At 43.4% G+C, this 19,978-nt stretch overlaps 1 protein-coding gene across 1 annotated transcript in view; it reads right to left on the bottom strand.

Annotated features, from left to right (window-relative positions):
* KLF12 (KLF transcription factor 12) overlaps positions 1–19,978 on the bottom strand; it is a 233,940-nt gene that overhangs the window by 136,058 nt on the left and 77,904 nt on the right. Inside the window, exon 3 of the mRNA XM_087967505.1 lies at positions 11,960–12,049. Coding sequence (XP_087823631.1) covers positions 11,960–12,049 — 90 coding nt within the window. The remainder of the gene's footprint in view (positions 1–11,959; positions 12,050–19,978) is intronic.

Below are 19,978 nucleotides of genomic sequence, written 5' to 3'. Positions count from 1 at the left end.
AACTTAAGACTCGCCTTAGAACAAGATAAAAAAACAGCCCATTTTAAGACAACAATGAAGGCCTTGAAGACAGTATTTCCAGCTATTCTTTTAAACAGGGCAAGGTAAAATGAAGGCTGGGACATTGTAATTCTTCACGGTCACTTCAGATGGTCTCCATAGAAATCAAGGAATTAAATTGCTGCAGAAGAAACACCTAAAGCAGATGCTATCCTAACCTGAAAGTAAAATTATTTTCCCACCTCCAAAGAATGGTCTTTTCAGTATAAAGGGTTGTCCTAGAAATATTGAGAATACCCAAGGGTGCGATTCAACTGGTATAACAACCAGTTCGGTGGGCACACACAGAGGGTTTGCTACTAACCTTCTCCAGAAATCCCTGTGTGTTAAACAACTGATGCATGGTAATCGGTTGTGCAAATCAGCTAAGCTTGAAAAACAGGATATAAAGCACAGCCTAGAGCCCAGGCAGGCGGGTGAGACCAACAGCTGATTGTCGGAGCAAAGCGAATGGGTTTGCTCCCAGCTGATCCTCAGAGATACCAGTTCGCCCGAACCAGGCCAAACCGGTAGAATCCCACCCCTGAGGATACTGTCTGACAGGTGGAGAAATTTTGTGTTTAACACACCTTTTTGTGGAGAGACAATCAGTTAAATTTAAGGAGGGCCACATTGAGAGGATCAGCTGATATTATAACGGAATTTATGTAAAGAAGTAGGAATGGCTGCCTTTGGATCAGGCAAAAGGTAAGCAGAGTCAATTTCCAGCATAGGATTCTCAGGCGCTTATCAGCATAACATAAATCTGGACACAGAGCACAGAGTTTTCTTCCTGTCCCTCTTGTCCTGTGGTGATGATTGCAATCTTGAAATTTTGGGATGGGGACATGGGTAATTATGAACTGGTGCCTGCAGAACCCTACAAAGATGGAGCAGGAACCTGGTTCATGATAAAACATTGGTGTCGATGCTTTATTGGCCAATTTGCAGTACTCACTTTAGAATGGCATATTCCAGTGCCACGGGAGTAAATTCTTTGCCTGAGAGGCCAGGTTGTGGAAGGATGAGTGGTCTTGGTGCTGCAGTTAAAGGAGCTTCAGAAAGCAAGGAATGTTGACAACTCACCTGCCATCACCCAACATTCCACCAGGTAAAGTTCTAACAAGCGAATGTGATGAGAATGACTAGCTCTGGCAGACACTTTTTCAGAAAAGTATGTCCAAAGGAGGCAAAAAAAAAAAAAAAATGGGGAAGAGATAGCTGATTGTACATAGCCTTCTTCTTCCTTAACTTTCTGATCCTGAAGTCCCAATAACAAAGGGCTTCATTTGGAAGACAATTTTCCTACCACTGCAACAGATTCATCCCTAGTCCACTTTTACAAGATCCAAAGAAAGGGCCCTTCCCAGACTCTCCAACCTTCCTTGGCTTCTGTTATTTCACATCTGGAACACAATAGGAGGTTCCTCTGATTATCTTGATCTCCTTGAGGAGATTCTACATTTCCAGTTTGGAGTTCTGTTGTCATTTGATGAACGACAAGAAGTTATCTCTGTCAGCAGACACCAGATTAGAGCAAAAGTGGTATATTTCCTTCTTGTCTCTTCTCGGCAACCTCAAGGTGAGGACCTCACCACAGATCTAGCTGTAAAACTGTCTACCATCTGAAAGTCAAAAGCTGGCTCCCAAATAGTATCTGCCAGTCTCCTCTTACCTGCTCATTTTATGTTCCATTTTATTTGCTTACAATGATAAATCATCGTGTGGCATTTGGCATGCCACAAATTAAGGTTTGTTTTGATAGTTCGACTGAAGGAATTGTGTTGGCGATGCATCCCTTAATTAAAGGAAATCCTGAAAAATTATATTTCACTTCCAAAGAACTGGTAGAAATGACCTCAACTCATTTATCACTCCAAGAGATGCATCTGCTTATGGAGCTTCTGAATTTAGATGAGATTAGTTATTCAGTATTTCTGTCCAAGTGAAAAAAATATAAAAAATAAGAGCAGGTCATCATTACCATGTCCTCAGTCCATATCATAGATATCATAGATTTTTGAATCATATCATAGATTTTTGAATCACAGACTAGTCTTCATTAATGAAATGTAATGTGTTTCACATAAAGATGGAATCTTCCTCAAATAGATCTCCTCAAATGATGTCATTATTCAGGTCTGGTGGAATCCAATTTCAGGTAAAGGAAGCAGTGACATTAAAGAGGTGCAATGGTTAAAGTGTAGCATTGCAGGCTAACTCTGCCTACAGTCTGGAATTCGATCCTGATGGGGCTCAAGGTTGACTCAGCCTTCCATCATTCTGAGGTCAGTAAAATGGGAACCCAGATTATTGGAGGCAATAAAAAAAAATGCTTACATTATAAACTGTCCAGAGAGTGCAGTGCTATGGTGTGGTATATAAGCCTAAATGCTATTGGTATATTCTCTCTCTCCCTCTCTCTCCCTCCCTCCCTCTCTCTCTCTCTCTCTCTGTGTGTGTGTATGTGTGTGTGTGTATGAGAGAGAGAGAGAGAGAGAGAGAGAGAGAGGGAGGGAGGGAGGGAGATAATACCAATAGCATTTAGGCTTATATACCATCCCATAGCACTACTCTCTCTCTCTGTCTCTGTCTCTGTCTCTGTCTCTCTCTCTCTGTGTGTGTGTGTGTGTGTGTGTGTGTGTGTGTGTGTGAGAGAGAGAGAGAGAGAGAGAGAGAGAGAGAGAGAGAGAGAGAGAGAGAGAGACAGAGAGATGTAGCTACAATACATTTGCAAAATGACTTCAGGCTTCTGTTTCTCACTCTGTTGATCTATTAGGACCAGGCTCTATAAAAGTAATGTCATTTAAAATAGAAATTCGCTTCAGGATAACCCTCTTAAATCAGCTCCACCTGTAATCACACCCAAACTTTCTTTTATCTACAAACCTATCAAGTTAAAAGGGGGTGGGGGGAAACAGAGCTTGTACTCCCTTGCTTGAAAACTCCTCGTTCAATAAAACATTTGCAAAGGGCACCCATAAATTCTTTTCTGTGCAGTGACTGGCGTTCCCTCGCACAGAGCTTCCGACTCAGCATGCAAGAATCTGAAGTCCTGTAAAACTCTGTGGAAATTTATTGCTGTTCTCTAGGAACATGGAGTTACCCCCGTGCCAGGCATTCCCAATTCAAAGCCCCAGTAAGCTGATGCAGGATTTATTATCTTTGCTCCTTCTGCTGTAGGCAGGCCTTGAGGTGACTCCCTATTCCGACACACCAATTAAAAGCAACCTCCAGTAGTAAGTTGTCACTATTCTGCTTGACAATACTCCCCAATCACTTCTGAAATGGGATGTTGTGGACAGCAAGTTGCAAGCCTTCTTGAGGAATGACTCCCTTGTGGTCAATGTCCCCATCCATCTCTTTACCCAAGAATGAGCTGGTACAGAGGCCCCCCCAACTAGTTCCGTGCAGAGAAGTTTTTCTGTGGACTGGAGACGGTGTGGTTTTGCGTGCTGCCTGCATCCCATGTATGGGGCTTTGCTTGTTTGTGCGGCCCAGTTTCTAGCATGCCATGGTCTGGTACTGGTACACAGACCAGAGGTTGGAGACCCCCGAGCTAGTGAGGATCCTCCCTAGGATACCCATCCCATCCATCAGCCCGCCCAGTTTTCATCATCTTCTCAAAATACCTTAGTGCAACAAGATGCGCCCTTGAAAATAAAGATGGCTGGCATTACATCCCTAGCCTGTTCGCTTCACTCAAGTCAGTTTTGCCTTCTACTCTCCTTCCAATCTATTCTGGAGAATTCCTCTATCCTCCAAATGGAATAGGACAGCTTGCTGCAGTCAACTCATCACAACCAACTTGCCATGACCAACTCATTGAGGGACAATTCAATTTAATTATTTGAAATAATTATTATTATTTTTTAAAAAAAAATTGTCATCCACATTTCATTGTGTTGCTCCTTGGGCACCATTTCTTTAATGATTCTATTCTACTATTTCTTTGATATTAGTGTAACTCTTGTCCGGTGGGCAAGTTATCCCATGGCCAGTTGGCCATGGCAAGTTGTCCCTTTGTAAGTTGGCTGCAGCGAGTCTGATACAGCAGGTTGGCTGTGGTGAGTTGCTGTAGATCCTCCTCCAAAACTATTTAGGAGGCAAGTAGATAGCGCTCCCCGCTCTGGGCTGCAAAAAATCTGGATTTGCACAAGATGGAGCGGGGGGGTTAAAAAGAGTTTGCTGAATCTCTCTGCTGCCTTCTAGTCCTTGGTGAAATATTTGCAGTCTAGGTGACAAATATAGGAGACCAATGAAACTTTCTCCTCAGCAGGGTCTAATCAGGTACAGACCCACTACTATTCAAACTACTTCAATAAAAGTTTGCTTGTAACTATGTGCATTCCCAACTACCATAATCTAATGGGGGTTTCCTGTGCAAGAGACACTATAATTTCCATTGGACTAGGCACATTGTATTAAATACTTTGTTTAACCTAAGTGATGCAAATGCAGAGGGATCTATGCCCAGATTCAGAAAGTAGCATGAGTGGACGGCTGAAACCAGATCATCCTTAGTTCACAGAAAGATAAAAGAGGAACGTGCATTCGGACTTGCAAAATTCTATCAATATAGTTTGCACTAGCAGTGGCTCTAACCTACGTTGCATTGTTTTCCTAGTCTTGGGTACCTTCAATGGCTGAAGCTACCTTGTTAGCCCATCTGGACTTTGACCAATGGAAAAGTGAAGTGTGTATTTATTAAATAAGGAAAAGGGAATACTGAAATGCCTTGGAAGTGGAATCTCAAGATCAGTTACCGTTCCCAGTTACTGATGCTTGTAGACCATGTTTTGTGGTACACATGACATGTGGCTTAAATCAGTCCTTGTTCTGTCGTTGTTCCAAGGGAGCTCAGCATTTTGGCCTGCAGAGAAGGCCAATAAATTAAAGTAAACATACTCTCAAGTTAAACCTAGCTCCTGGCAGTAGCATCCCTGTGACAAATATTACAGAAGTGGTTTGTCATTGCTTCCTGATTGTCCCATATATCCTGTAATCTTGGAGGATCAGATGGTCACTCAGCCTTGTACTACCTAGGACCAACCCTAATTAGCTTCTTGGGTTATCTGGGCTTGGTTCATTCTGTCTTGGGCTAGAGAGTTTTGGTAGTCATGCGGTTGGTGCAACCTAATTGTATGAAAGGCCAGTCAGAGTTTTTCGGTGAGACCTTTTTAGTCACAGGGAAAAAAAAATCCCCACTATATGTGCTCAGGATCACTTGCAAGTAAAAGTAGGTCTAGTTTCTATTCTCAGTCTCATTATTATTGTTTCTTGGGAGATTTTGTTCATAGAGTCAAGCATATATGTGAGATATTCTCATTATATCATTATAAAGGGGAGCAGTTGGCCAACTGTGGTTCCTCTGAAAAGCTAAGCAAGGCTGAATCCGGTGAGCACTTGGACTGGAGACACCAAGCTATTTTAATGGCTTTCCAGTCCAAGCTACAGTCCTGTTTCTGGTGATCACCTATCAACCAGATCTGTTCCGATTTTGTTTTCTGAGATCAGTTGTCATAATGTCATAATGTCACATTATGTATTTCAGACCTGCCATCATATCACGTTTCCTTCAAGACATATTGCATTATGTCATCTTTCTCCATTTTATGCTGTTTTTATTAGAAGTTGCAGAAAAGGACCAAGAGAAGCAACAGTGTTCATCTTGCCCTACTCCAGTATGGTCACCAAGACGGCTATATATAGACCCAGAATGCCTACTGCCCTCAAATGTGATGATGGCTGCAAGGCTGGTTTTGATTTCAACTTCTAGGCCCAGATTATGTTTCTTCACCAGCAGTCTGATCATGCTGCTGTTAAATATGTGCCAATACTCCTTTAAAATGCCTCTAATAACTTTCTGGGCCTCCCCAGATACCATCCTGCCAATACAATCTCAAGGCGAAAAGCACCAGGATCCAAAAAATATACTGAACATCACCCAGTCATGACTGATATGAACAACCTTTATACTCAAGGTATTCTGCAAACTTATCACTCCAAGCCATCTAAGTGGCAAACCAAATTCTCCCCTCTCCCTCAATTCCAGATAGAAATGCCACTGGGTGACCCTGTAAAATGCTACAGAAAAGAGATGGGAAATCCTTGTTGGCTACACTTGCTGGCACAGAATGGTAGTAATATCAACAGTGGTCTTGACTCACCTTCAGACATACCTAACCCTGTTCTTAGGATCTAAATCAGGGGTGTCAAACTCAAGGTCCATGGGCTGGATCTGGCCTGCAATGTGGTTGAATCTGGCACAGGGCTGGCCTGGAAAATGTAAGGGCTGGCACACCTCGCTTCAGCTAAGTCTACCCACGTTGCTTCGGCCCAGTCTACCCAATGCAAAGAGAAAACATGCCAACAGTTTTGGGAGTGGCGTCAAGCTGGTCATGCCCACCCAGTCAGCTATGCCCATCCAGTTGGCCATACCCACCCACCCAGCCACACCCATGCAATTGGCCACACCCACCCAGTCCCCCCAAGGTCAACCAACCCTGATGCAGCCCTCAATGAAATTGAGTTTGACACCCCTAATCTAAATGAACTATCTACAGAGGAATTATTGAGTGTGTATTTTTTTTCTACTTCTATTACTGTCTGGTTTGGTACAGCAACCAAACTGAGAAACAGACTTCAACAGATAGTTCGGATTGCAGAATAAACTATTGCAACCAGCCTGCGTTCCATTGAGGACCCGCATACTGCATAAGCCAGAAAGAGGGCTGAGAAAATATCTACAGACCCCTCACAACCTGTACATAAACTGTTTCAACTTCTACCTTCTGGATGCTGCTATAGAGCATTGCATGCCAAAACAGTTAGACACAAAGACATTACCCCACGCACACACCATGTCATCACTCTGCTAAACACATAATTCCCATAGCACCATCTTATGACTAAGGATATCTAATCATGTTGTAGAACTGTATTAATATTATCCTTCTCACCTTTCCTACTACCTACTCCTATTTGGTATTTCTCCTCTCCTCTCCTATTCTTGTACCTCAAGCAAGATCAGCTCTAAAATCTATTCATCCCCGCAGGGATCCCCTACTCCTCTTTGGTATTTCTCCTCTCCTCTCCTCTCCTCTCCTCTCCCTCCTATTCTTGTACCTCAAGCAAGATCAGCTCCAAAATCTATTCATCCCCTCAGGGATCCCCTACTCCTCTTTGGTATTTCTCCTCTCCTCTCCTCTCCTCTCCTCTCCTCTCCCTCCTATTCTTGTACCTCAAGCAAGATCAGCTCCAAAATCTATTCATCCCCCCAGGGCTGCCTTAATGCATGGGCCTGATGGGCACTTGCCTATGGGCCCCATGAGCATAGGGGCATCATATTAATCTGTGTATGTTAACCCTTTAATGCACCTTGTATCATATAAATACAGCAACATATTTATTACATATTTATTTATTGGGAGTACCAATAAAATAAATGTTTAATTTTACCGACCATTTACATTTTTATTCCTGTGAGTAGTTGTTGTAGGGGCCCCAGTACAATGCTGTTAAGATGGCCCTGCATCCCCTTCTAGTATATTTCAGTTGGAAACATTTGTTTGTATCACCTTCCAGATCAGTCTGGACTCCTGTTGTCAGTAGTCACAATTAATATCAAGGCACAGGAGCTGCCTCAGAAGCAAAGCTATTATCACCCCATCAATCAATTGAGAATGAGAGTTATTTATACAGCTCTGCAAAGTTTGTTTGCATTTCATTGTACTGGACCATTATTCAACTTTCAGCATCTTTCATTACTTTACTGATTGTTGGAATTTCAAACAGGCATGCTTTTGAAAAAAAAAATGAGAAAGAATTATGGCCAAAACAAAATATTTCAGATCCAGAAATAAAAATGTTCATTATAGAGAATGTTCATTATTTGTTGGTGTTCATACAAGGATGTCAGAGACAGATACAAAAGTTTTATATTATCTTTAAAACAAGAAAGCTTTTTTAAAAAATAATAATAATAATGATTGTGAGACTTTTAAGTACTGAGACCTTAGAGAAGACACTGAATTATCATATGAATTCCCAATTCCTAGGTTGGACCAAGAGTTTCCCAAACTGAGCCCTGTTAAGAACCTGTTTCTGCTGGGTTCTAGATCTGTTTCAGAACTGTGCCAGTACTGAAGTCTAGCACAACTTGTGCATGAGCTTAAAGGCCGAGATACTCTCAAATCAACCCCAGCCTTGATGACCAGGGAAGATTTTCTTTGGTATAGTATGAAAATATTGCCTCTACCTTTTGCTGGTGGTAGTTGTTATTGTTACTTCCTACTCTACCCTGCTGTTTACAGGAGCAATGTAGAGCAAGAAATGGGGAGGGAGGAAACCTGCAAACTACACAGCATGTAGAAGACTCCAAGTTGCAGGTCATCTTCTCTGCATAGAGAACAATCGAATCCACAAGATGGCAATGAGATGGGCCCCAACTGATGCCAAGCAACCAAGAGGTCACCCTTGAAATACATGGTGAAGAACAGTCATGGAAGACTTAAAGACTCTAAACATCACACGGGAAGATGCTGAAGTACTAGTCCAAGCCCAAAAATGCTGGAGATCCTTTGCTGCCCAATATGCTACTTAATATGGGGGGTTCTAATGCTAAGATGCTCTACACTGTTAGTAATCATTGGTAATCTCTCATCCCAGACACAAAGCATCTTAGTTCTATTGAAATCAGCCAAAGTTGACTAGGACCTAATGAAGGAGGATAGTTTTAGCTCAGGGTTAACATGAAGGGGTCCTTGGTGCTCTCTGAGTTTGCTTGTTTTCTTGCAAACATTTCATTACCCAAACTGGGTAACATTATCAGTGCTAGATAGTCCTGATGACGTTACCTAGTTTGGGTAATGAAATAATCTACAAGAAAACAAGTAAGCTCAGAGAGCACTAAGGAGCCCTCAACTAGAACCATTCCTGGTGTGAGGCAGATATCTGTCTAGGCTATCTTAAAAGGTTCTTGTCAGAAGCCTTGAGACTTCCACCATGAGACAAACGGGATGCCTTTCTAACATTAATTGTGAGATTTTTAAGTACGGAGAGATATTTGGGTGCCCCATGGCATCACATACCGTGTGCCTGAAAGAGAGAAGTTCAGACTCAATGCTCTCCGTGATACACAACCCCAAAATGTCCACTGAACTTCACAATTCTTATTATCCTTCTTTTGCTCCAAATTTTGAAGCAGACAACCTTCCATGCCTGTAACGAGGCACCAAGAGAAAAATCCCACCTCCCCCAAATCCTCTCCTTGCTTCCTCCTCCAAGCATGAAATAAACAGGAAGATAATTTATGTGAGCTATGTAACAAGAAGTCTCAGTAAGGCATAGAAGGGAGACAGATGGATCTTCCCCTTCCCCTTAGAAGAAATGGGAGGGAATTGAGTTTTATATATGGACCTCAAAAGAACAATAAAGTGAAATTGCCGGCACTTAAAAAAAACCTAAGAAAAAGAACCCAAAATAAAAATGAACAATACAAACAAGATTGTTTAGCATGTTTATCGGCCACAGGAGGTAACTTCTCATCTACACTTGACTAGCTTTCTGTGGAGCACAAAAGAACCATGTCTACCTCACCCCTACAGAACTGTAGAGAGCTTTATAAGATACCCCCGGAGAAGAAGGTCAAGAGCTATTCAAGGTAAATGAAGGTATTTCATGGCTGTGTTGCCTCACTTCATTCCAGGAGCTTCTAGATAGAAAATCCAGACCTTCTGACTTTTTTTTCTGGGGTGCAGGGAGAGTGGAAAATGCCAGAAGATTGCAACATTATCATTTGTTGTACTTTCCTACAAGAGTAGGATCACTTGTTGACTTTTAGATAATTCTACAATTATGGAAATGTACATATGGATGCCATGCAAGGCATGTTTTCTAGTACGAAACATGCCAAGTTTTTTTTTTTTTTTTAAGGGCGCCAGAAATTCTGATTTTTGTTTTTCTTTTCTTACAGCCAACCAAACTGTCTTTGAAGGATCTGGGCTTGAGGGAGACATATCTTCAGACGCCAAGCCAGCAATGCTGGGATAAGGAACCTAGCTAAAAGATCTGGTTAGGGAATGTGCAGGCTTGATCTCTGAAGCCCTTTTTCATGGAGCATAGGGGAGAGAGGAAGAATGAACGAACACTCCACATTTATATCCATCGCAGTATATTATCCCCTTTGGGAACAAGAAACATTAAACCAATTGCAGAAAGAGTGTGAAAAAGTGGCCCGAAAATGAAGACCCCCAAGAAGATATAGGAGGAAAGAAAAAGAGACAGCTAAATCTAGTTTAGATCAAGATCCCTTCCTTCTATCTCTCCATAACTTTCTATCCTTGCAAATTATCTTTGCTTTCACCACATTCCTAGAACAATTCAGGTCGTATTGTTCTTTTCACTGCTTGTATATAGAGATTCTCAGTCATCCATGGTTGTCCCAAAGATGCTTTCTTTCAAAAGACACCCGGACTTTCTTGTTTTGCTCAAAGATGTTTCACTTCTCATCCAAGAAGCTTCTTCAGTTCTGACTGTATGGTGGAGAATGGAAGGATTTATATTCTTTATACATTTATAGTGCTAATGATATGATGACTGCAGGGAATATAAATCAGAATTAAAGAGGATTCTTGGAGAAGAAGTGAAATGCCTTGAAGAAAAACCAAGAAAGTCCAGCTGTTTGGGGGGGAAGAAAGCACCTTTGGGATTTCTCACTGCTTGGTGGTCTGCCCCAGAAAAGCCATGCTGGGAACCCAATTCCCTCCTGCAATTTTGCATTCATGCTGATTAACTTTTCTTTGATATAAGGAAGCACTAATGGCAGATAAGGGAGGTACAATAAGCTATTGGACAAGTGTCTGGGGCTTTAGAAATCACCCTGAGAAGTGACAATAAGGAGAAAATTGCACAAAGTCATCTCCGAACAGTGCAGACATTTTTCCAAAGGTGCTTTTCAAAAGGAAACTGGACTTCCTTGGGTTTTTTTTCCCCTTGAAGATGTTTTGCTTCTCATCCAAGAAGCTTCAGAAACTTTGGGACAACCATGATTGAGAATCTCCAAGGTGAAGAAAACATTCTGAAGGGTTTGTCTGTTCAGGGCAAGGAAAGAGTCAGGAAAACTGGATTCTGCTTCTGGCCACAAGATCTATTATACAACCATTGCAGGATTGGCTCAGCACTTACTTCACCTTCATAATCTTTCCAAGACAAGGTCAAAAGTCCAGGAAAGGGTCTACTAGCTCCAACATTGCTCAAAGAATGCCTCTTCCTCTGAATTTCTAACCAACCAGATACCTTTACTTACACTATTGCAACGATACATGTACTAGTAGGATTATTGCTAATTGTTAAAGGAGAAAAAAAATGATCCCCACCCTTTATTTTCTTTACCAACAAATACTAAGAGATTGTTGGAGTGGTTGAATCAGAGGTGGTATTCAGCAGGTTCTGACCAGTTCTGGAGAACCTGTAGCAGAAATTTTGAGTAGTTTGGAGAACCGGCAAATACCACCTCTGACTTGGAGATTTTACAGTATCCTTCCCCTGCCACGCCCACCAAGCCACGCCCACCAAAGCATGCCATGGCCATAAAGCCACGCCCACAGAACCAGTAGTAAAAAAAAAGAACTTTGAATCCCACCACTGGGTTGAATCTCTACGTGAAAGCGTGGCTCTGCCTTTTTTCCTTTTCTTCTCTCAAAAACAGTTTCTTGGACTACCTCTGCTGCCTCCGACAAGCTTGTAGATGACACTTTCAGAGCAAGAGTCAAGAGGACATCCACTCTACCAGATGACCTTGAGGATGAGAAGAAACCGGGTAGAAAATCGTACTGTTTTTTGTGGGTACAAAATGAAGGGATTAAGCAAGCAAGAAACATCTCAGCGGCATGGAGAAGAACGGAAGGCTGACACTCACCCCTTGTTCTGATTCCAGCAGCTCCGTTTTGACTCTGACTGCAGGCATCCCATCAAGCATTAACATTCTGTTCTCCAATGTGTTAATAGCCTTGAAGAGGAGAAGAAGAAAAGTACCAATAAGCCCAGGAGAAAGAAAACAATGGAACATCCTGGTTTGTAAAGGAAAAACAAAATGGAAGGATTTGTCTGTCGTTCAGGTCTACCTACAAGAACTTCCCTGCCAAGTATTTTCTAACACTTTCACATCAACTCTGGGCCCAGCTGATTTCAGAATGTTGCCTGTTTCAACGGATGAGGTTCAGTTTATTCCTGGCTCTCTCCTTTATAGGAAGCAGGAATAAAGTCAGTATTGGTCTTGCAAAAAAGCAGGAGTCCATAGCTGCTGTAAACATAGTAGTAGCTTCACAAACTCAAAGTCCCTTTGAGACAGTTTTTGTTTTTACTTCGGGTAAACATCTGAACCAGTCTCTACAGTTTTCTTGGCAAGGTTTTTCAGAAGTGGTTTGCCATTGTCTCCTTCACAGGGCAGAGAGAGAGAGAGAGAGAGAGAGAGAGAGAGAGAGAGAGACTAGCCCAAGGCCAGCTTGATGTCTTCAATCCCACAGTGGGACTAGAACTCATAGCCTCCCAGATCTAGCCTAGTCACTTGATCACAACACCAAACTAGCTCTCCTCAGCCTTTTGGTTGGTCCATTCCCCCCACCTGGTAGGACTTCTTGCCTCTGTTCTGACCCAAGCCTCGTTCAAATCAAATAAACACCAAGTATATATAAAAGCAAACCTTTTTAATGCGTCTCTGTGAATTCTGTTCATTCACAGCAAAGAGTCATTCAACCTAATTGTCCCAGATAAGAGCAAGCCCTTTCAAGGTTACGAAAGGTTGCCAAGAATACAAGATTAACTGCAGAGAAATATTCCAAACCAAAAAAATCTCCAAACATGAACCAGAACAGCGTCAGTGCCAAACTCATTCCTTGACAAGAAGATTCAGATTCCATTTCCCAAGTCTTTCTGCTTCTGTTTCCCCTCTCCCAGGATCGCAGCTCTTGGCAGGCACAATCAGGGACAGCAGAAAGGGCCCCTTTCCCTTATCCTTGAACATGCCTATCTTTCCTTCCATAATCCTGACAGGAGGTTAAGCTTTGGGGATCCTTTAGTCCTTCTTCAGGCTGGCTCTCCCTTGCAAAACGTCCTGTCAACATCACCTGGCTCTCTCAGGGATCAGATTTGGGCTTTGTCTTTGTCTATGTTCTTCCACAAATACCACACATATTGGAAAAAAAGAGATTTGCAGCAATGGAGAGGGCTTGGGGAAGACTACAAGCAAGTGTGGGGTTCAAAAATCCCAGCAATTGGTTCGCTGCCCGGTTGCTGGGTGAGCGTACCCATGGTGGGCATGGCCTACCGGAAGTCTGGGGGGGGCTTTTCACCTTTTCCAGGGTCCGGAGGCTTCCCTCAGGCCTCTGGGAGAGTGAAAACAGCCTTTCCCGGGCTCCAGAAGGCCTCCGGAAGCCAAAAACAGGCCCATTTCTGGATTTCCAGAACTTTTGGTTTGGCCGTTTTTCACCTTTCCCAGGATCTGGAGTTTTCCTTCAGGCCTCTGGGAGGGCAAAAACGGCCTCTTCCAGGGTGCAGAGGCCCTCCGGAAGCCGAAAACGGGCCCATTTCCATACTTCCAGAACTTCCGGTTCAGCCATTTTTCACCTTCTCCAGATTACAGCCTCCCCTGGGCTCCGGAGGCCTTCTGGAAGCCAGAATAAGGCCCATTTCTGGAACTTTTGGTTTGGCCCATTTTTCACCCTCCCAGAGTCTCCGTGCGGACCCTTGCCCTTACCTGCATCCAAAACAGGCCTCATGGAGACTCCTGGGAGGGGAGGGGCGGGCCAGCCAGTCGATTCAACGACCAGTTCGGCGAACCAGATGTAAATTTAACATCTGGTTCACCCAAACCGGTCCGAACCGGTAAAATCCCACTCCTGACTACAAGCCATGCAGTCTAATGGTGATACTTCAGAGAGCAACCACGATAAGGCTCAGCACTCTCCCCTTGGTCACTGGGAGTCTGTATGGCTTGTAGTCTTCCCCAAGCCTTCTCCAGGCTGCGGGTTCAGCAAAGTTAGGACAATCAGAGCTGTTTCACACTGATTGCGAGATGGACACCCAGAATATGTTCCTGGAGGACAGACATGAGCACCTTCCAAGTATAAATGTATAATTTATTGTTTCAGAATTGTGTGTTCAGATGGTCCTCGACTCATGATCACAATTGAGCCTAAAATTTCTGTTGCTAGGTGAGACTGTTTTTAAGTGAGCATGATCCCGTTTTACGACTTTTCTCGCCACCATTGTTAAGTGAATGGCTGCAGTTGTTAAGTTATGAATACCGTTGTTCCGTGAACCTGGTTTCCCCGTTGACTTTTCTAGTCAGGATGTCTTAAAAAGAGATCCTGTAATCTCGGGACACTGCTATCGTCATAAATACGAGTCCGTTGCCAAGCATCAGAATTTTGATCCACATGGGGATGCTGCAATGGTCATAAGTGTGAAAAAAATGGTCATAAGTCATTTTTTTGGGGTAACTTTGAACAGTCACTAAACAATCTTGTAAGTTGAAGGCTACGGGTAATTCAGATCTATGCAACCTTCATAATGGAGAAATGCTTCAGGCACAGAATTTGGGTTTGATTTTTTACGATAGCTTAAATTTTATGAGCTAGGGGGAAAAAAGGAAGTTCCTGGCCCTCATTTTTTTCCGACCAAATAGGACCACCAAATAAGCTGTTCTGCTTGCTGGGTCAGAAAAGACACAAAAATCATTTTTCAGTGTTTTGAAGAGGCAGAGCTTCCGAAACTGAGCTCCATGATGCAGATTATGTTTAATGAGAAGAAGGACTAGGGGTGACATGTTCCAATATCTCAGGGGCTGCCACAAAGACAGAGTCAAGCTATTCTCCAAAGCACCTGAAGGCAGGGCAAGAAGCAACGGGCGGAAACTAATCAAGGAGAGAAGCAACTTAGAACTAAGGAGACATTTCCTGACAGTGATAACAAATAATCAGTGGAACAACTTGCCTCCAGAAGTTGTAAATGCTCCAACATTGAAAGTTTTTTAAGAAGAGATTGGACAAACATTTGTCTGAAGTGGTGTAGGGTTTCCTGCCTAGGCAGGGGGTTGGACTAGAAGATCTCTAAGGTCCCTTTCAACTCCTGCTCTGCTCTGCTCTGCTCTGCTCTCTTCTCTTCTCTTCGACAACTCGATTCTATTTATTCTATTCTATTCTACCCTAACCTACCTTATAAATATTACTAATTACCCTGGGTGTAAAACTCCGCTTTTCTTGATGCAGAATTTGGGCTGGTTGATTGCAAATTGGAATCCCATCCAAGTCCGGGGGATAACATGAAATCCCATATATTAAAAAGAAAAGGCTGCCGTTTCTTGGGAGAAGCTGAAAGCCCCTTAAAAGAAAGATTCACGAGAGAGGCAGTGGCTCACTTTCCTTCCCTGAATTCCTCCCTTCCCTTTCCGAGCCCTAGGAGCAGGAGGCCCTTCTAGCAACCAGGCGTGCTCAAAAGAATAAAAGGGGCGGAGGGAAATGGATGCCGGGCCAGGCGCTTTCCAGGAGGGTGTGGGCTGACCAGGCCTGCCTTCCATATCCATGGGTGTCACCCACAGCAGCGGTTTGTTTGGCCCTCCGCCTAGGGTGGAGCACAAAGCCCTGCCAGCCAGCCTCTCCTATCAGTTTCCTTCCCTCTTTCTGCCTGGCCTAGCTAGGCCTCCTGTTCCACCCACGACCCCCAAGAAGGCCAGCTACCGCATGGCTTGCAACGGCCAATGGGGTCATAAATCTCCTTGAGGTGAGGCTGCCCGGATGAAGGATCTCGCCTGGGGGTCCTTCTGCACAGGGGAAAGGGGGAGCGACTGCCGGATGGATTGGGGAGGGGGCTGCGCTGCCTGCCTGGAAGGCTGTGCTCTGCTGGGAGGGTCTCCAGCTGTGACAGGCGCCCGGGGCTGCAAGCAGGGAAGAAAGACAAGCCGGAGCTGGATCTATCCCAAATAGGGCCTGCCTCTGAGACAAAGGACAATGCTCAGACTGGCAGGTTTAATGAACTGTTGGAATCTGATTAGAGGCTAATGCCCCGTTCCTGCTTTGCACCGATATACAGCTGATACTTTAACCATCTCTCTTCCCCCACCTCACCCTGAACTTGTTATTCAACAGAAGGAGAAGCTGTGTAGGCAAATGGCAACCTTTTTTCCCCCAGAGCTATAAATCAGCAGCTCCCAAGGAGGTCATGCGTCATTTAGCACATCGACACCTTCTTGCTATTTGGGTCAATTCTGCCATTGCCCCTCTCTCTTTCCTGAGAGTCCCAAAGCTGATTTTCCCCAGAGGAGGGGACCCTCCGTTTCACTCTGAGAACAAAATAACAGGAGGCAGGGAAGAAGGCTATGGAAGTGGGCAGAAACGTATTCAAGGCTTTTTGTGTGGTTCACGGACCGCGAGAGGGATCTTGGCGTCCTAGTAGATAATCACTTAAATATGAGCCAGTAAAGTGCTAGAGCTGACAAAAAAAGCCAATGCAATCCTGGAAAAGGTGGATTAATGGACAGAATCAAGACCACAAGAAGTGATATTACCTTTACTTTATAAGGCCTTTATAGAGCGACGGGGTGGCTCAGTGGCTAAGACGCTGAGCTTGTCAATCAGAAAGGTTGGCAGTTCGGCGGTTTGAATCCCTAGTGCCACGTGACTTGTGTCCCAGCTTCTACCAACCTAGCAGTTCAAAAGTGCGTACAAAATGCAAGTAGAGAAATAGGGACCACTTTGGTGGGAAGGTAACAGTGTTCCGTGCACCTTCAGCATTTAGTCATGCCGGTCACATGACCACGCCGTCTTCGGACAGCGCTGGCTCTTCAGCTTTGTAACGGAGATAAGTACCTCCCCCTAGAGCCGGAAACAACTAGCACATATGTGTGAGGGGAACCTTTACCTTTTTAAGGCCTTTATAAGACCACACCTGGAATATTTCCAATATAAAAAAGATGTTGAGACTCTGGAAGCACAGAGGAGATTGACAAAGAGAACTGGAAGTCTGAAGGCTAAAACATTTGAAGAATGATTGCAGGAATTGGGTATGTCCAGTCCAGTGCAAAGAAGAACTTAGAGCAGGGGTGTCCAACCTTGGCAACTTTAAGACTCCCAGAATTCTGGGAGTTGAAGTCCACAAGTCTTAAAGTTGCCAAGGTTGGACACCCCTGACTTAGAGTGACATGATAGCAGTGTTCCACTATTTGAGGGGCTCTTACAACAAAGAGAGGGGGGGTCATCTTATTTTCCAAAGCACCAGAAAGCAAGACAAGAAGCAATGGATGGAATCTAATCAAGGAGAGAAGCAACCTAGAACTAAGGAGGAATTTCCTGACAGAACAATTAATCAGTGGAACTGCTTGCCTTCAGAAGTTGTGGGTGCTCCAACACTAGAGCCTTTTACGAAGAGATGGACAAACTTTTGTCTGAAATGCTATAGGGTTTCCTGCATGAGCAGGGGGTGGGACTAGACTAAAGTCCCTTCAACTCTGTTATTTGTATTTTGTACTGGGCTGTGTAATTAATCAAATGGGATGTTCAGAAAGATACTTTACCTCTCACCAACCGCTAAAGCAATCTTGCTATAAATTAAATTAGAATTTAATGTAAATTTTAAACCCTTCATCCACATATTTTCCCATTGTTCAAGTATCACATTATATCCAAAATTCCTTGCCCATTGAATCACACTTAATGCTTCTGAGGTTAATCTCTTAGCCCACCATGCCTTCTCTCAACCACTAAGAACGTGGATGTCAAACTCACATGATATTTCATGACGTTTTTTTCCCTTCGCGGAGCTAGGGTGGGCATGGCCTGCATGTGACACATCCAGCCCAAGGCCCGCCAATTTTATATCCATGACTAAGAAGGATCAGACCTGGTTATTCCTTGGATTGGAACTATTAAGAAATTCCAGATATTTAGCCTAGATGTGAGTCCTCAAGAAACACCTGAAGGAGTAACAACAATCGTCTCTGAAGCATTGTTTTAAAAAAATATGTTTTCTATGAACTCAGCTGGGACTGAGCTAAATTCAAAGATGACTTTCTAATGCAGGAGGAGTCTACTTTCCTCTGTTTAAGGCAAGACAAGAACTTCATTAAACTAAATTCAGTTGTTCTATACAGCCACTATGAATGTTGCTCATCAATTTTATAACAGTGTCTCATTCAATTTAGCAGGAATGTTCCTGTAGCATCTGAAATCAACCTGAGGCCCACACTATGCAGGGTAGATCTTGGCTTGTTACAGGTCTGTTCAGTTTAGGTGAAAGAATCCACACGTTGACAATGATGTAAAAAAAAAAAAAAGGACCCTATATATAACAAAGGCTCAACATATCTAATACTCCATATCCTGACAGCAGAGAAAATGGTTTACGCCCAGCAGTGGAAGAACAAAAATATTCCTTCAGATAGAGAGATAATAAAGAAAATACTGGTTTTGCGCAGAATTAGATAGATTAACTCTAGAACTGAAAAACAAAGGGGAAACAGAATACCATGAGACTTGGAATAAATTTTACCAATGGCTGGAAGCAAGAGGTGGAAATTGGAACATAACATAATTAAAATAAACTGACCTAGAATGTGACACTATAGAGCATCTAAAAGAGCAGGGTGCAGAGGTGGCGTTCAGCAGGTTCTGACAGGTTCTGGAGAACCAGTAGCGGAAATTTTGAGTAGTTCGGAGAACCGGCAAATACCACCTTGGACTGGCCCCACCCCCACCTATTCTCTGCCTCCCGAGTCCCAGCTGATCAGCTAGGTCTTCTTTTGTTCCCCTGTACAGGAGAACGAAGCTGGAAAGCAGGTTAGTGAGGTGGGAGGGAATGGGATTTTGCAGTAACCTTCCCCTGGAGTGGGGAGGGAATGGGGATTTTACAGTACCCTTCCCTTGCCATGCCCACCAAGCCATGCCCACCAAGCCACGCCCATAGAACCGGTAGTAAAAAATTTTGAATCCCACCAAGGTCAGGGTGGTCAAAATAATTGTAGCAAAATCAATATTGTATAAATAATATGTATGTTAGTTGTTTAGCTCTATTTTAGTGTGTATGACAGAGGAATGCCAGGACTGTGTTTGATATCTATATATGTAAACAATAATTTTTTTTATTTTTTTTTAAAAAGACCCTATAAATTCCATTATCACCGCCTTGTCTCTTTTCAGAGATCTTTGAAGATTTTGACTTCTGAAGGATCAACATAAGTACCCACAGGGGGAAAAAAAAAACTTCAGCCATTCCTTTCAATCTGGGCTGCAGGAGCGATTGAAAGAGGAAGATTTTAGACTTGGCTGTGTGATGTGAAGGACTGCGCCCTTCAAAATTTCCTTGGAAGCAGAAAGTTCAGCTCCAGCTTCCTGCTGAGTCTCTGTGCTGCCTTGCTATTGAATCAGGTTGCCTCGCCATTGTCTGGAAGTGAATTCAGTCTTTCTTTGGCCAGAATATTTGTTGGAAACATCACAGGGGCAAGGAAGAAATCGAGTGGATGAGCTTCCCCTCAGAGGCAGAACCCAGGAGGTGGGACAGGAAGAAAGCAGGATGAATGCTTTGGGAAAATGCTTCCCTGTCAAAGCAAGGTCACACAGGGAAGATCTAGGAGGGGGTAGAAACAAAGGCACGGTTGGCATGGAAAATTCCTTAATTATTTAGGGAGGAGCCCACCCTCTATATTCTTGCTCGCCCTGTCTTTTCTCCTTTGAGGATTTCAAAAATTGGTCTTTCCGTTTAGTTTAACCACAACTTCAAATCCATCGCCGCGCAGTGAATCTCAATTCTCTTTCATCTGAAACAAAAGTCAACCTCATATCACCCAGAGGTCATCACCCCAAGTTACATTCTTTGAAATTCTGGCTTATTATAACAGAGGAAACGCTGATTCAGATCACTCCCATTTCAGCTGTGATTATTAGTTCGA

Source organism: Notechis scutatus, chromosome 5 (genome assembly GCF_049901735.1).
Source record: "Notechis scutatus isolate UNSWTSFEM ecotype Mainland chromosome 5, rNotScu1.2, whole genome shotgun sequence".
In the NCBI taxonomy this organism is placed as follows: Eukaryota; Metazoa; Chordata; class Lepidosauria; order Squamata; family Elapidae; genus Notechis; species Notechis scutatus.
This window is presented reverse-complemented; position numbering and strand designations above follow the sequence as displayed.